Below are 16,632 nucleotides of genomic sequence, written 5' to 3'. Positions count from 1 at the left end.
CTGACATTCACACATCTATTACAAGAGTGTCTAAAATTTCATGAGGCTGATCTATTTTACCGAACTACCGCATGTGAAAACAGAAAATCTAGATAGAGCTGCAAAAAGAGCGTAACAGCTTTTGAAAACAATGACTTCTCGCGTATTTTTAAAAGGGCCTATCGTCTTTTGCAAACAACTTATTACCACAAACGAAGTGACAGACGGAGCGGCTCGAAAACTTTGGTGACGCACCTGCTATTGCAATTTTTCAGTGTACCACATGGCAACACCACTACACTGGATTGTACCACATGGCAACACTACTAATGGATTGTACCACATGGCAGCACTAAATGTCCTAGAATGTTTTGGTACTATCTCTTTCACTCTACTCCTCCTACTAAATGCATAAAAAAATGACAAAATGATACACTCTTTGCACACTGTCAAAGATCATATTGCACACAAAATCACTATGTTCAAATCAAAACGAAAATACTAGCCTATCTGGTGGCTGATGCCACAAGCTTCTAAGAAAATTATATTACAGCGAACCACATTATTTTAATTGATTTCTTCGCCAGTTAGTCGTCTGTCACTTCGTTTGTGTTATTACTCTACATTTTCTTAAATATTCTCTAATAAACGGGTACCACACACTAAAGATATCATAGATGGTACGAACACGAAACGGCTCGTTGGATCAGATCGGTTGCTTTGACTTTACACAAATCGGACCGGACAAGGGTGTTTAACAGGGAGTTCTTGCCGACGTTGGTGCATCCGACCAGATAGACATCGCCACGTGTTCCCCAGAGTTGTGGATTTTAGTGATCAGCTGTTCGACTCCGTAACCGGTGGTGACCGAGATGAGCGACACGTGTTTGATGTTATTTCTGGTGAAGCCAGCCTCAAGAAAAGTTGTTCCGAATGTTGTTCAGATAGCCGGGGAAGTCCCGAAGAAGAAGAAGGTCGACTTTGTTCACGACGATCGTTTGGGTCCAAGATTTTCCGACAGACCTGGCCACATCTACATCGGTTGACGAAAAATAAATAAATAAATAAATTCAAGATGGAGCACGGGAGATCGAGGAGATCCACCTGAAAGCGATAACAAAAGAAATTAATAACATTTTTTTTTTACTAAACAGAAGCGCAGTCAACATATCAATAAGACTGGCAACTCTTCCATTTTCTCGTACAACCGCTATGAGACAGGCTAGGAGACAGGTACAATTGCGCCATCTGTCGCTCAAAGGTAAATTCTTCGAACGAATTTGATAGCAAAGATTACATCCTCAGATGAAAGGTTTGTGTATTTTCTAATTTTTCTATGCGTTGCTTCCACCTTCAGCACTACTGTGTCTGTCGCTTGGATCCTGACAAAGTTGCCAGTCTTCTTGATAAGATGTCTTTGACAGAAGCCTAGCAAAATGGTACCAACCAGCAACAGGACGAGTGACTTCATATCCTTGATGGAGGATATAATCTCGACCTAATCTGGCACCTCTAGCACCTCTCGCAGATGGTGGTCATTATCTACTGCTTGGACTTATTCTTAAACAGCTACTGGGCAGGTACCCGAGCCAATGTTATAATTTTGAAAATGTTTGTCTTAAAATGAAATTTATTATTATTTTTAAATCCAACGAACTCTTGTCATTTTAACTATACTAAACTTTCATGCAATAAGTTCATTTTGAATCAAAAATAATTCACTTTGAATTTCAACCCTAATAAAAATAACCATTAAAGAGTGCTTAACGACGTGTTCGGGGTATCATCCATACCATTGGTGGGATACTTTACCCATCCGGGATACAGTTCGTTTATGGTATTTGTTTGTTAGGGAACACTTTCATGCTTTTCATTTGACAGTAGTACAATTAATATTGAAAGTTCATACTTTTAAAAGGAGTGCGTGGACTACTTTTGATTTGGCAGTTGGCTGACTTTTGTTTTAAAATCTAATCGCTTTCCACCAAAAAGAATCAACGCTAACTTTTAATTCGCCCATCAACGGTTTTTATTTTTTATTTTAGCAAAAATATATTTTGTGTGCAGCTTGCAAAGGCCTCAAAATCCAATATCAATCTGAGTAAGAAATTAACCAGTAATAGACCCCCATACGGTAGTAGAAAATACACAACTTAACAGCAGCAGTGACAATAGGTCGTATGAATAAAAGCGTTTACTTTACTTTCCCCGTAAGAAGAGCACGGGAAAGTAAAGTAAACTCTTTTTATTCATACGGCCTAATGTTGCACATTTCCAGGGTCAGTAGTTTATAAACAGTTGCTACCGCGTCGTCAGCGATGCGCGCTGGCTTAACTAGGTGCTTCGAGAAAGGTCAAAGTAAACATTGGTGAGTAAGCATCCTACATAGCCGTTCCTACCGCGAGGAGCATTAATTCTTGTTAAAAAAAAACAGACACCGACTTTCCAAGAGAAAAGCTATCTGTCTCGCTTTATATGTACATACTGGAGAAAAACTATTGTGTAGAGTTTAAGTAACAAATTCATGTATAAAAGGTTTCGAATAATAAAGAATCGGAGCAGTTGTTCTGATGAGTTTATTATCCGAGGTTTGCTAGGTGCGGACGAGCACAGTTCCAACCTTAGGATAACTGATTCATCAAAGAGCTTTTTCCATACAGTAGAAATGGAATTGCACTGTCTTTCATTTTACGAAGAAAGAAAGACCACGCGAGTTGTTGCTCTACGTTGGGCACTTCAACACGGGAGTGAAACATGGATGCGCAACGGAGTATGGGCGCTTCATCTGGTGACAGCAGAAACTAAACCGCTATTTTCAAGTGTTGGAACGCCGAAATTTCGACTGGCTAAAATCAGTAAGTGTTAAAAAACCAAAAAGTGACTTTGATTAAATTACAAAAAAAAAAGGAAAAAGTGAACTAGTGATTAATAAAGAGTACAGCACATTGGTGCACATCTGGTCAACTATAAAGATATGGGGACTTCATCTGGGAACTTCATCGCAGACTCAACAAGGAATAACCCTGATCCTGCTCCTGATAGGGTGAGTACACAGTTAAAAAAAAATAAAAAATTGTGTAAAGTTCTGATACATTACCGTATTATAAATATTTTACGCGTACAATATTATAAATAGTATACATTTCATCTTTGTAAACAACATTTCTTGCAAGATGCTTAATGCTTAATCAACCACTTTAAGGGAACGTTAAATTAATTTATACAAATTTAAAAGGCCAACATGCAAATTTGATTAACAAAGCACAAAACATGAAAAAAAATTGTCTTGAATTTACGCTGAAAGCGTTTTTGGTCCAATTAAATTCGCGAAAAGGCAAGATAATAACAATATCCATAATTTAATAAGGGACTGAGAAACAGTCGCATTTTTTCTCGTTTGCTTCGAAAAACAAACAAAAAATGGCAGAGTTCCCAACTGAAAGAGCTATTCAATGCATTCCAGAGTTCAGAGGCGCAGCCTCAGAATTACCATCGTTTCTATACCAATGTGATTTCTTCGCTAAGAAATTGCCAGTTGAAAAATCGCATGAACCTTTAATTCAGGTAATTTTGATGAAATTGAAAGCTCCGGCATCAGGGTATTTCAAACGCATTTATGCAGAAACATGGCCCGAAGTGAGAACCAATCTCGAAAGAGAATTTGGGACAAATATTAAACTGGAAGAAATTTTTCAGAAAATCGAAACTTTGGAGCAAGGACCAAACGAATCCTTTCAAGATTACAAAGATAGGGCATTAACATTAAAAGAACACGTGGATGAATATGAAGAAAATAATGCCAAAGGCAGAGAGTCATATGCACTACGGAATTTGAGGATACATTTTTTGGGAGGTTTGAAAAATAGGAACTTGAAAAATATGGCAAAATCACAGAAAAATAACACCTTCAATGAACTAGTCAAATGTTTACAGGAAGAGTGTATCGACGAAGAACAAATTGAGGATATCGAAAAAAGGCTTCAGTGTATTCACATCGCTGAAAAATCAAAATCACAAAGGAACCGAAATAATTGGGATAATCATGTCAATCAACCCAAATATTGTAACCAGTATCAACGGAACCATCAACAAAACAATTCGTTTGATAGAAAATTTGGACCTTATGGAAATTTTCCGAATAATTTCGTTAGGTCTAATCAAAGGCCGTTCAATGGAAATCAAAATGGTTACAGGGGCACGAGTTACGAATACCAAGAAAATAATAATTTTAGCAGAAATATGAACAACAATAGTTCACCGAATAGGTCAGACAATTACAACAGGAATGATAACGGAAACTACAACAGAAATTACCAAGGTGAATACAGCAATAGATACAATGACGAAAACCGCAGAGAGAATTTCAGTATCAGAGATAATTTCAACACAAGACATAAAAAACTAAAATTCGGGAATCCTGGAAAGACACATGTTACAGATTCCCAATGTTTTCACGCTGGGATAAAATTTGACCCAGTCATTCACGCAGAAAAATTTATCGTTGAAACAAAAATATTTCAGGTAAATTTAAACGTAAACTCAGTTTGTTCTGGCCACAAAAATAAACAAGGTTTATTTCAAACGTATTCCATGTTTGAAGTCATGTGATATTAATGTTTAAAACAAAAATAATGTTACGTTTATTTTAAAAATATTCGTGTTGAAAATAAACGTGAATATTTTTGTTTGGTTTGACAAGTATGTGAACAAAAATAAATATGTTTATTTTAAACATGCTTCTTATGTTTGAAAGAAACATACTTAATTTTAAATTATATTAGCAGGATAAAGCAAAAAAATGGATTGCAAAGAGATGAAAAAACGATCCGCAGACAAGGCATCTAAACTCCTGCTCTTTTTCGGGTGCGATTAAGGGTAAGCTGTGGATGTTGGGTCCTGGTCCGAGATGCGGGGACCCGTCGGGGTGAGTGTCCGGAAGTTTCAGTTCAGTAAAACCAGTGAAACTTTGTGATATCAGCGTCGTTTTGTCGTTTCTAACGCTGGTCCTCATGCCGGCCTCTTTCTACGTTTGGTGTTCAAGGACCCCCTCCTTGAACACCAAACGTAGAAAGAGGCCGGCATGAGGTCCCCCCCGGCTGGAGGATCCGGAATAGATTCAAAATCTATTTCGGATTTTCGTTTTTCTTTCGACGTCAGTTGTGGAGGAGGATGATACAGGATCGGCATCAGAAACGACAGAGTGACGTCGATACCGCTGGGGTTCCTCCGGTTTTATCGAGCCGGAACTTTGTTAAGACACTTACCTAGGTGGGTTTCCGAATCCATGACTTCGGTTTTGTTGCGGGCCGTTTTCAGTTGATTGGGGCATTTTTTTTTCCGAATGTAAACAAGAAGGAAAAAAAGGCAGGGCACGCTAAAAATCGTTTACCCAAATTCTATATTGTTGAAATAAACATGCTTTTGACTTTAATTCAAACATATATATTTTTGATGCAAACGTGTTTTTAATTTATTTTGAATTATTCATATGTTTATAGAATGAACATTTATATTTTTGATTTAAATGAACAAAATTTGGTTCCGTGAACAAAGCATAAATATCCAATGTTCGGCGGAAATAACGGGGATTTCTACTGGTATATGTCAACAGCAGAAAACCCGGAGTTCTTTTGCAGATACTATTTTAACACAAGTAAAACCGAAAATTTTATGCATAAAAGTATAGCATTGAAAGTGGGAGCAAAACTGATAAACCCACTTAGTGTGGCATATACAGAAATAGACGGAGAAGAAGAAGAATCATTTGGAGACATTTGGGTCAATTTAAAAATAGGCAGAAGTAACATACCAATAAAATTTAACTTAGTTCATAATTTAGCTGTACCAGCTACGATAGGCACAGCATTCGCAAGAGATCATATCGAAAGTATAGGTGGGAGCTTCAGATTTGCAATCTTCAAAAGCTTCTCTCATCCTATAAATAAAAAATATATTGATTATATACATAGAGAAAGTAGTGTGAAAGACATTAAACGATATGTGGAAATTGAACCATACGTTTTTAAAAAGGACATGGTAGGAATCACAGCGGATGAAAATATAATTGAGAGAAATAAGGAGCTCTCAAGTAAAAATAGTCATGAAATAGAATTTAATTTTCATGCAATAATGGGGAAACAAAATAAAAATAAGCAATATAATAACAGCGAATCACCCCTTTATAATATAATATCAAATAAAATAGCACTTAAAAAAAAATCTATTCTAGAGATAACTTATTTTTTGTCGAGATACCTACATCTAATAGCCCCGCATATAGGCTGAGATGTTTACTCGATACAGGTTCATCAGTAAATCTGCTCAGATATGAAGCAGTCAAATCACTAAGAATAGACCAAGTAAATACAAATGATACTATAACAATAGCGGGAATTGGTGGAAATACAAAAACAATGGGATCAGTTAACATAGGTTTAATCATAGGAAACATAGTATTCCCAGCAAAATTTCATTTAATGACACATTTATTAGTACCATGTGTACTCGGAGGAGAGTTCCTTCAAAAACATGTAGCACAAATTGGAAGAAATTTTGAATATGCTATTTTTGAGCTTGACACTTGCAAGAAAAACTATCAAGAAGACGAGTGTAAAGATTTTACACAAGTCCATACATTCAATTGAATGGAAACAGATGACCCGTCGGAAAATGATTTTTATCATGAAGAATATAATGAAGAAGGAAGTGAATATGACGACAGAGAAATGTTGGACTTAAATGCTGACATAGACTACGATATCGTCAAATACAAAAATATTAAAATGCTTCAAGGACACGAACGATATAATAAAATCTTCGAACAGATCGAACTTGATCATTTATCACGAAGCGCTTTAGAATCAATTGAATCAATTTTAAGTAATTTTAGTGATGTGTTTTTTCTTGAGGGTGATAAACTGACCCACACAGATGCGGCAGTGCACGAAATAGAAACTTCAACGAACGTACCCATTAATAAACGGCAATACAGATTCCCAGAAGCAACAAAAAAGCAAATTAATGAAGAAATCGAAGAAATGTATAGGCAAGGTATCATCAGACCAAGTAAAAGCCCGTGGAATGCACCAGTCTTGTGTATACCAAAAAGGGACTTGGATGCAGCTGGAAATAAGAAATATCGAATTGTAGTGGACTTTAGGGCTTTAAATTTGATAACTAAGCCTTTTGTATATCCAATTCCACTCATCAATGAAATCATGGATAATCTTGGAGATAGTGTATATTTTTCAAAATTGGATTTAAAATCAGGATTTTATCAAATCCCAATCGATCCAAAAGATGCCGCTAATGGTGGTAAGCTCCAACTCGGATTAACTTTTAATACCGTCCCTGTTTGGATGATCTGCGAATTGTTTGCATAGCATCGTGTTGAATAACTCTGATGTCGACATCAAAGCAGCCGAACATTCTTGATCGGGATTTAATCCAGGGATAATACCGATTGGAGCTTACCGCCATAAAACCATAGAGGTAACTCTAAGACTAGAAGGTCCCGAAATAATGTGCTCAACTTTTTGGCTCAGCTCTGGTACCCTCTTCGGTCCCAAGCTAATCGATTCACCCCTCGAAACATAGGAAAAACCAATAACCCCTCATTTTATCTGTCAAACTTTCATATCGAATCAAAACAAACATTGCGTAGTACTAGAATTTCGACTAGAATGGGATACGTTAATCGTTTGCTTGGGACCAATAGGCTAATCAAGTAGTGAGCCAATTTAAAATCGTTAGTTTCGTATTGATTGTTGATAAAACAGCCTTCTACTAACGTTCTATTCACGCTAACTTGAAAGTACTCATTAATGAGTAAAAAAATACCCATTTTGAAGAAAAGTGGCTTAACTCATTAATGATTAAATAATTTTACCCATTAATGAGTATCTGTTACCCATTAACGATTAACAATTACTCATTAATGGGTAACAGATACTCATTAATGGGTAAAAAATTTACTCATTTAATGAGTTAAGCCACTTTTCTTCAAAATGGGTCTTTTTCAACCATTAATGGGTACCCTACACGGTAACCAGCGTAAACACATTAATGTGTAAAATTTCACACATTTCGTGAAAAAAGGGGCCTACTCATAAAATGTGTAAACTGCGTTTACACATTTATGTGTAAACCCAGCAAACGTCAAAAGAAGTGTATTTTTTACACATTTTTCAAGAACGGTTTTTATAGCAAAATGTGTAAAAAGTAATCATTTCTAGAACTTAAATATAATGAGTGCTCATGGTTTTTTATTAACTTCGGAATTTTCATATTTGTGTCAATGGTAAAATAAAGATTGCTCGATTATTGTATATATTTTATTAAAAACAGAAATATAATCAACAAAAATAAGTAGCGGCACCGGTGGTGTTGGTAAGCGTGATTTCCTCGTGATTTACTCTCAATCCCAGTCGACGCTGCCGGGATGTTCTGAGGCATAACATCTCTGATCGCGCCGAGGATCACGCCTTCCTTCGGAAGGGAAGTGAAGCCATTGGTTTCCGGTTCATGAGTTGATGGGTCGATAGGTAGGGTCCAGGTATGGGAGATTCCTCCCTGGCGTCGGTAGCATTGATGCTCAGCACGGGAAACAAATCAAGGGAAGAAAAACAAAAATCAGTATATGAAGTAGGTATATAAACTAAACTAAAACTAAAAGCTATGAAAAAAGTATAAATCACCTACCCTCTAGAATGTCCATCGTTGCGCACTGTCCAGTTTGGACCGTAGTTCCTCAATTTTCCTGCTGTTCTTCACTGAAATTTAGCAAATGGCGTGCGTCAACAAGTTTGAAGTTTTTTTTACCCATTAATGAGTATAAAAATACACATTTTTTGACTGGTACTACATTCTTAAAATGTGTATTTTTTACACATTTTAGGATCTCTAAATTTACACATTTTTTGACAGCTGCATATAAATATAAAAAATGTGTATTTTTTTACTCATATATGTGTTTACGCTGGTTACCGTGTAATAAAAATTGTATGGTTAATTTGCTTAACGACGTGTTCTGGGTATCATCCAAACCATTTGTGGAATAGTTCAATGATTTGGGTTATCGTTCGTTTATGGTTATTTTTATTAGGGTACTTTCAAGTTAGCGTGGTATGTAATGTATGATTGGCCCATTGATGGTCCCTTACGAATAAGTCAATTTGAAAATTTACTCGAGATTCATTGAATTTTAAATTTTACCGAATATGAATAAGAAATACAACGGGATTGTCCCCCGTTAAACAGAATGATCCCAAAATATCCCAAACAAAGGGAAATTTCCCAAACCAAACGTCAGAGTGCTCGTGGTCCCACAGCAAGCATGTTTCGAAGTTTTGTTCGCGTTTAGATTTTTAATTTCATCCTTCACATGTGAATTGTATATTTGTTCGCAAAATGATGCTGAAAACGGAGCGTAAAAGTGGAAAATTGTTCAACAAAGCAGTGTTCAAGTTTTTCGACAAATTTATTAGCGAAGATGAGGAAATCCGCCTCAAGGGGGCCTCTGAATTGGTGTCCTTCCTGACTATTGCCAGCGATGAAGATGGAGAGGATAAGGTTGGTTCGGTGTAGCATAACCTCATAACGGGAACGAAGGGTTTATTTTCATTTCTTTTGCAGCATGAAAAAGAACGAGCTTACGCGCTCAAAAGATTGATCCGTGGTGTCGGTTCCAACAGCCACTCCTCGAGGGCGGGATTTTTCACTGCACTCGTTGGATACTTGGAACAAGTGAAAAATACTGTGCTTTGTCCAACAATCACCGAAATATTCACGCTGGTGAAGTCGGAATTGTCCGATACTGACAAAGGAGACGACGTTACCCAGCAGACCAAATTGGAACTGAGGGTGGGAAAAGTTTCCGTATGCGGGGCGATTATCAGTTCTGGGTTGATAGAAAATGCCTCTGACATGGAGCTTCAAACAGTGTTGAAAACACTAAAGAAAGGAATGTACAAGGTGGTAACGCCCCTGGCGATTATGTACCTCAGCGAACTTGTGCAAAAGGTAGTAAATGAGACAGGTTATTGGTAACTGTTTATTTTTTGAACTCAGCTTTTTTTTTTGTTCCAGATCGATAATAAAAAGTTTACAAAAGTACTTTGGCCCGTAATCGAGCCAGCAGTAAACATTTCAAAGGAAGAGCATTCAATGGATACCATTTATTTTTTGCTAACAGCTTCTTCGGTTCATAAGAAGTCAGTAAACCAACAGTTTTTCGAAAATAACTTTGGAGCGCCGCATTTGATTCACGTAAAGAATTTTGAGTACTTAGCAAATCTTCTATGGGACATTAAGGATACCCTTACGATAAACCATCCGCTGTACGATTTCCTAATCGATTATCTAGTCAAGCAGAATAAAGTTGGCGAATTTTGGACCCATGGCGTCGATCCAATTCTTCTGGATGAAAATAGTGTGCACAAATTCAAGGATATAGTTGCCTTGCGACTACTGATAACTATGATGAACAAAATGCAGGACTGTTCACCCATTCCGGATCTGCTAAGTACAGCTCTACTGGAGATGTTGATGAAGAAAATCAAAAATTTCAGTCAGCTTAGTGAAGACGTTCGAGATATGTATCAGGAAACATTTGAAGCACTAAACCAGTGCTATCCGAAAATAACCGAAGAGAATGTAAAACTTGCCATCTTTGAAAGATTGGTCACTCCACCAAGTAGTATATTGATTGAAAAGTATGCTTCTAACAAAATTATACAAAATTTGTTAGCCACTATGAGTGGAGAGAGCGTCAAAAAGGCCGCCACTATCTTGAAGAAACTAATTCTGGCGACCGACAATACAGAAGTGTTGAACACCGAGAGAATTCACGCTGCCCAAGCTCTTCAGAAGCTACTGTCGAATCGACACACACTAGCAGACACCGAATGGCGGACAAGCATTGTAAAGTTCCTCCTAAACTTGGGTCTGTTTTATTCATCTGACGGAGAAAAGGTTCTAAAGAGTACCAAAAATCAAGCTACAGCTATATCGGCGGAATTGGTCCCGACAATGAAATCGCTTTTTTTCCACTGCTTAGAACATCGACATGCAAAATTGGCAGATGAAAAATCCTTCCTGTTGTCGATAGTTGATCATTTGCAAGACGTACTCCGAACCATGGGAAGTAAGTGTCTGCGGGTGCAACTTAGCGAAGAGCATCTTGAACACTGGAACCGTATGTACAGCGTCGTTCACTCCAAGGACAAGAAAGACAAAAAGCTGAACAATGTTTTCCACACACTACTGATGTATATGGGCCTTCATTTGTTCAGTGATCCGGACCTGGCGAGTAATTCTATCGATGAATTAGATAGCGTTATGAAGCGAGTAAAAAGTAAAAAAACAAGTGTCAAGATGCAAATCAACCAAAATGGGAAGAGTGACGAACCCGAATGGATTGAGGTGGTGATCGATTTGTTCCTGAACTTGATGTCTCAAAACTCGCACCTCCTGAGAAAAGTTATTGGGCACATCTTTCCGCATCTATCGGGAGAAATGACACTAACGGCTTTCAATCAGATTTTATCGGTCATCAATCTTAAGGACAAGAGTAATCCTCTGACTGCTGCTGAAGAAGATGACGACGAAGAAAACGATTTTCAGAAGGATGAGGATGATGCCATTAGCGGGGCAGATGCTGATGGGTGAGTTTACATGAAAAATGTATACAAGTTTTTATTATCATGTTTCTTTATTTTTTGCAGAAACGATTCAGATGATGCAGACGAGAATACTGAAAGCGAAAATGACGAGGAAGAGGAGCAATTCTCTGGCGATGAAGAAGACGATAAAGTAACGGATAAGATGCGCATGGCTATTCAAACAGCCTTGGGAGGAGCCAATCCTGAAACCGATACCGAGTCGGTTGACTTGGACGCGATGGGAGACGAAGAAGGTCGTAAGCTAGATGAAGCATTGGCAGCCGCATTCAAAATGTACAAACAGTCGAAAAAGACGAAACCGACGAAAGCAGAAGAACGAGTAGAGACAACATTAACTCATTTCCGGATGCGAGTGTTCGACCTGATCGATGCCTACCTGAAACATGGTCCAAATATGATTATCTGTCTGGAATTGATGTTGTACATTTTCGAAATGCTACCGATAGCAATAAAAGAAACGAAACACAAACAGATTCTGGAAAGGTATCGCCAGATCTTCAATAGTTTGGTGAAAATAAAACATTTCGACGTAGATGTCAAGGATGTCTCGGCCGAACAACTGCCCCAGATCTTAACTGACCTGATGGAGAAGGTAGCTAAAGGTTCGTCATTCCCGGACAAGAATCAATATATTCTTAAGGCGTGCCAGTTCATCGTCATCTGTTCCCAGCTGATCGAGAAAAACAACGCAAATGGCAAAGATACCAACATAGATAAGGTGTTCGGAAAGTATTTGAACGAATTTATCATCGAGCGAAATCCAGCTCTTACGTTGAATGTGTTCCAGGCACTGTTCCGTATGAACTGGTCAGGCAATTGGCGTTTAGCAAAAACACTATCAGACAATGGCCTAAAGAAGGAAACCAGAACCGTCCGGAAGACTCAATCGCTTTTACTTCTACGTGAATTTGTGAAAAATCGAAGGTTCATCAATACAGATTCTCAAACAGCTCAGAAAACAGTGAAAGCTGTTGTTGCAAATTTGAGTGCATACATGGAGAATGCGCATAAGGCACTAACAATATCCCAAAATGAGTTCAGTGAACTCGTCCAGTTTCTGGTAGAGCTGCAAAGCCTTGAGAAACAAAATGCTGATTTTAAGAGCATTCCATGGAAGCCAATCGGCAATGATCTGCAAAAACTAAGAACGTTCAACTTGAACTCACAAATTATGAGCCACTATGTACGACTGTGTAAACTGTTGCAATTGGAACCGGTAAAAAATACCCAAAATGCGCAACAAAATGGCAGTAATGTGAAACCCAACGGCAAACCGGAAAACAGTCATTCCGATGAAGAAAATGAAGAAGAAACCAGAGTGGAAAAGTCCAACGGCAGTGTGAAGCGGAAGAAAAGCAGCAACTCACTGAAGCAGAAGCGACTCAAGAAGGAAGAACGGCTGAGAGCTGCTTCGCAAGGTTTGGAAACCGTGTCTTTTATAAATGTTGAGTAAAGTTAAATAAATAGATAGTAGGTAATTGATTTATTTTTTCAACGTGGTTCGAATGAAAGCCCTGAAATGCATGGTTTACACAATCAAATCTTTTAAAACAGACATGAAAAAGTTGTACACTGAAGTCTTTTTTTACACGGTTTTTTTTTACGCGGTTTTTTTTTACACGGTTTTTTTTACGACGATTTTCGAAATAACGCGGTTTTTTTTTACGCGGTTTTTTGAAATAACGCGGTTTTTTTTTACACGGTTTTTTGAAATAACGCGGTTAAAGAGCCAAAACATTCTAAGTGTTTTCTGAGGAATGGACTTAGCCAAAAAAACAAACTTGGAAGTGTACTTCGAGTGGATTCACCGGACAACATGAGTACATACATATTTTCGGAACGGGAACGACGTGTAGAGGCCGTAAATCGATGATTCATGCCATTTTGGAATCCAAGATGGCGGCTTCCGGTTTTGTGAAAAATGGTCAAATAGCCAACAATATGGATATTTTTGGAACGGGAACGACGCGTAGAGGCCGGAAATCGATGATTCATGCCATTTTGGAATCCAAGATGGCGGCTTCCTGTTTTGTGAAAAACTGTCAAATAGCCAACAATATGGATATTTTCGGAACGGGAACGACGCGTAGAGGCCGGAAATCGATGATTCATGCCATTTTGGAATTCAAGATGGCGGCTTCCGGTTTTGTGAAAAACTGTCAAATAGCCAACAATATGGATATTTTCGGAACCGAGACGACATCCAGAGGCCGGAAATCGATGATTTATGCCAGTTTGGAATTCAAGATGGCGGCTTCCGGTTTTGTGAAAAACTGTCAAATTGCCAACAATATGGATATTTTTGGAACCGAGATGACATGCAGAGGCCGGAAATCGATGATTCATGCCATTTTGGAATTCAAGATGGCGGCTTCCGGTTTTGTGAAAAACTGTCAAATAGCCAACGATATGGATATTTTCGGAACGGGAACGACGCGTAGAGGCCGGAAATCGATGATTCATGCCATTTTGGAATCCAAGATGGCGGCTTCCGGTTTTGTGAAAAACTGTCAAATAGCCAACAATATGGATATTTTCGGAACGGGAACGACGCGTAGAGGCCGGAAATCGATGATTCATGCCATTTTGGAATCCAAGATGGCGGCTTCCGGTTTTGTGAAAAACTGTCAAATAGCCAACAATATGGATATTTTCGGAACGGGAACGACGCGTAGAGGCCGGAAATCGATGATTCATGCCATTTTGGAATCCAAGATGGCGGCTTCCGGTTTTGTGAAAAACTGTCAAATAGCCAACAATATGGATATTTTCCGAACCGAGACGACATGCAGAGGCCGGAAATCGATAATTCATGCCATTTTGGAATCCAAAATGGTGCCTTCCGGTTTGTGAATGTTTCAAAAAAATGTTATGCAACAAATTTTAATTAACTTTTTTTTCAATAATCTGTAATTAATCTTCTTACATTTACAAGAACTTCATAAATTCAATGTTGAACAACATGTGATACCAGTGACTTGGTTGTGGAATGCATGTAGCACTAGAGGTTATACAGGTACAAGTGGTAATGGCCTGCCGAGATTTGCTCAGCCGAGCTCGGCAGAAAAAAAAACTTAGTGTGTGGATAGTACTTAACATAACAGGAACTGGGGTTGAAGTTGTCGCTGACCGAATAGTCAAAGTCATGAAACACAGTGAACGAAGAATCCTTGTCACTGAAATCGATGTTTAGCCAATAAGACATCATGGACACTGCCACTGCCAAAGTAACTCTAGTCTTAAACCTGACAGACTTAAATCTTATTTACATAACTAAGACTTATCGATACTTAATACAAGCAAATGATGAAATTAAAGCATACCCCGTCAGTCAATGCTAACCAGTATATTATTGCGGTAATGCCCTTCGACAGAGGAACCATGCCATTAGTGCGAAGCATTTTTAGTCCACTGCACAGTGGTCCAGAATGGAGATTTAGGTGTAATGATATGTTTTGAGCCTGAAATTGGAACTTTAGACTAAAAGTCTCTTCTACAAAGTTGTTTCTTAAAGTTAGGCCCTTATTTTTATGACAATGAATTCTAGGGTGGTTCTTATTATCATTAAAATCAAAAATATAACTATTTTTGTTTGAATAAATTAAGGTATACATTCTTCGGCAAAGTTATAGCTGAGCTAATTTCAAGCAACTTTGTAGAAAATAACTTTTTTGTATCTCTTAAATTGGCCGATTTAGAGCTATTTTCTTGAATTGAGTTAGGGTGGCTCTTAAAAATACAGTTTTTTTGCTCTATTTATCTTATTTCGAATTTCTCAGCAAAGATGCGTTCAGATAACTTTTAGATCTTAAAAAAGCGCAAATTTTTACTGCACAAAGCTTGTCAGTATCTTTCGCCGATCAAGAGTTATTGACGTTTTTATACTAAAAGTATGCACTTTTCAAATGTTATTATCTCTGTTTGGCGCAAACAAAAAAAAAAGTTTTTTTGCAGCATTTGAAAGAGCGTATGTTATTCTCAATAATATGAAAAAAATGGAGGTATGTTATTTTTTAAACTCGTATAAAATCAATTTGAATTTATTCATATTTTTTACTATATTTGAGTATATCTTTTTTATTAGAAGAAATACAGGCAACAAATTCAGCTATAAAACATTTGTCTTAAAGAGTTTCAAAAGTCTCTAGAAGATGACTTTCATGATAAATTTCAAATAAAAAAGATGGATTTCATAGGACCATTCTAATGACAAATTTATATAAAATGTGCTAATACATTTATTTCAATATTTGAACATTTAGTGTCTTGGAAGAAGTTTTTGTTCTTAAAAATTCCCTTCTTTTGGTGTTTGCAAACGTCAGCAATGTCATTTTTTTTTTCTATCTCTTAACGTTCTCATTTTAGAGTGATTTTTCGGAGTTGACTTAGGGTGTTCCTGGAAAAAATAGTTATTTAGCAATAACTTTTTTATTTGAAAATTCTCATGAAAATTATATTCTAGAAACTTTTAAAACTCTTTAAGACAAATGTTTTATAGCTGAATTTGTTGCCTGTATCTCTTCTAATAAAAAAGATATACTCAAATATAGTAATAAATATGTATAAATTCAAATTGATTTTATACGAGTTTAAAAAATAACATACCTTTATTTTTTTCATATTATTGAGAATAACATACGCCCTTTCAAATGCTGCAAAAAAACTTTTTTTTTTGTTTGCCCCAACCAGAGATATGAACATTTGAAAAGTGCATATTTTTAGTATACAAACGTCAATAACTCTTGATCGGTGAAAGATATTGACAAGTTTTGTGCATTAAAAATTTGCGCCTTTTTAAGATCTAAAAGTTATCTCAAGACTCTTTTGCTGAGAAATTCGAAATAAGATAAATAGAGCAAAAAACTGTTTTTTTAAGAGCCACCCTAACTCAATTCAAGAAAATAGCTCTAAATCGGCCAATATAAGAGATACAAAAAAGTTATTTCCAACAAAGTTGCTTAAAATTATCTCA

At 37.1% G+C, this 16,632-nt stretch overlaps 2 protein-coding genes across 2 annotated transcripts in view; both read left to right on the top strand.

The window, feature by feature from the left end:
- The window catches only part of mRpS6 (mitochondrial ribosomal protein S6), a 73,402-nt gene that overhangs the window by 34,942 nt on the left and 21,828 nt on the right, over positions 1–16,632 (top strand). The gene's annotated exons all lie outside the window — the stretch shown is intronic.
- On the top strand, positions 9,301–13,138 carry Mybbp1A (MYB binding protein 1a). The gene is made up of 4 exons (XM_065237063.1): positions 9,301–9,549; positions 9,613–9,999; positions 10,066–11,642; positions 11,703–13,138. Exons 1-4 carry the CDS (start codon positions 9,388–9,390, stop codon positions 13,111–13,113), a joined length of 3,537 nt encoding a protein of 1,178 aa, XP_065093135.1. The 5' UTR covers positions 9,301–9,387; the 3' UTR covers positions 13,114–13,138.

This window comes from Ochlerotatus camptorhynchus, unplaced genomic scaffold (assembly GCF_037179485.1).
Source record: "Ochlerotatus camptorhynchus isolate MF236.1 unplaced genomic scaffold, CSIRO-AGI_Acam_v1.1 ptg000586l, whole genome shotgun sequence".
In the NCBI taxonomy this organism is placed as follows: Eukaryota; Metazoa; Arthropoda; class Insecta; order Diptera; family Culicidae; genus Ochlerotatus; species Ochlerotatus camptorhynchus.
The sequence above is the reverse complement of the archived record's forward strand: the minus strand, read 5'-3'. Positions and strand labels throughout refer to the sequence as shown.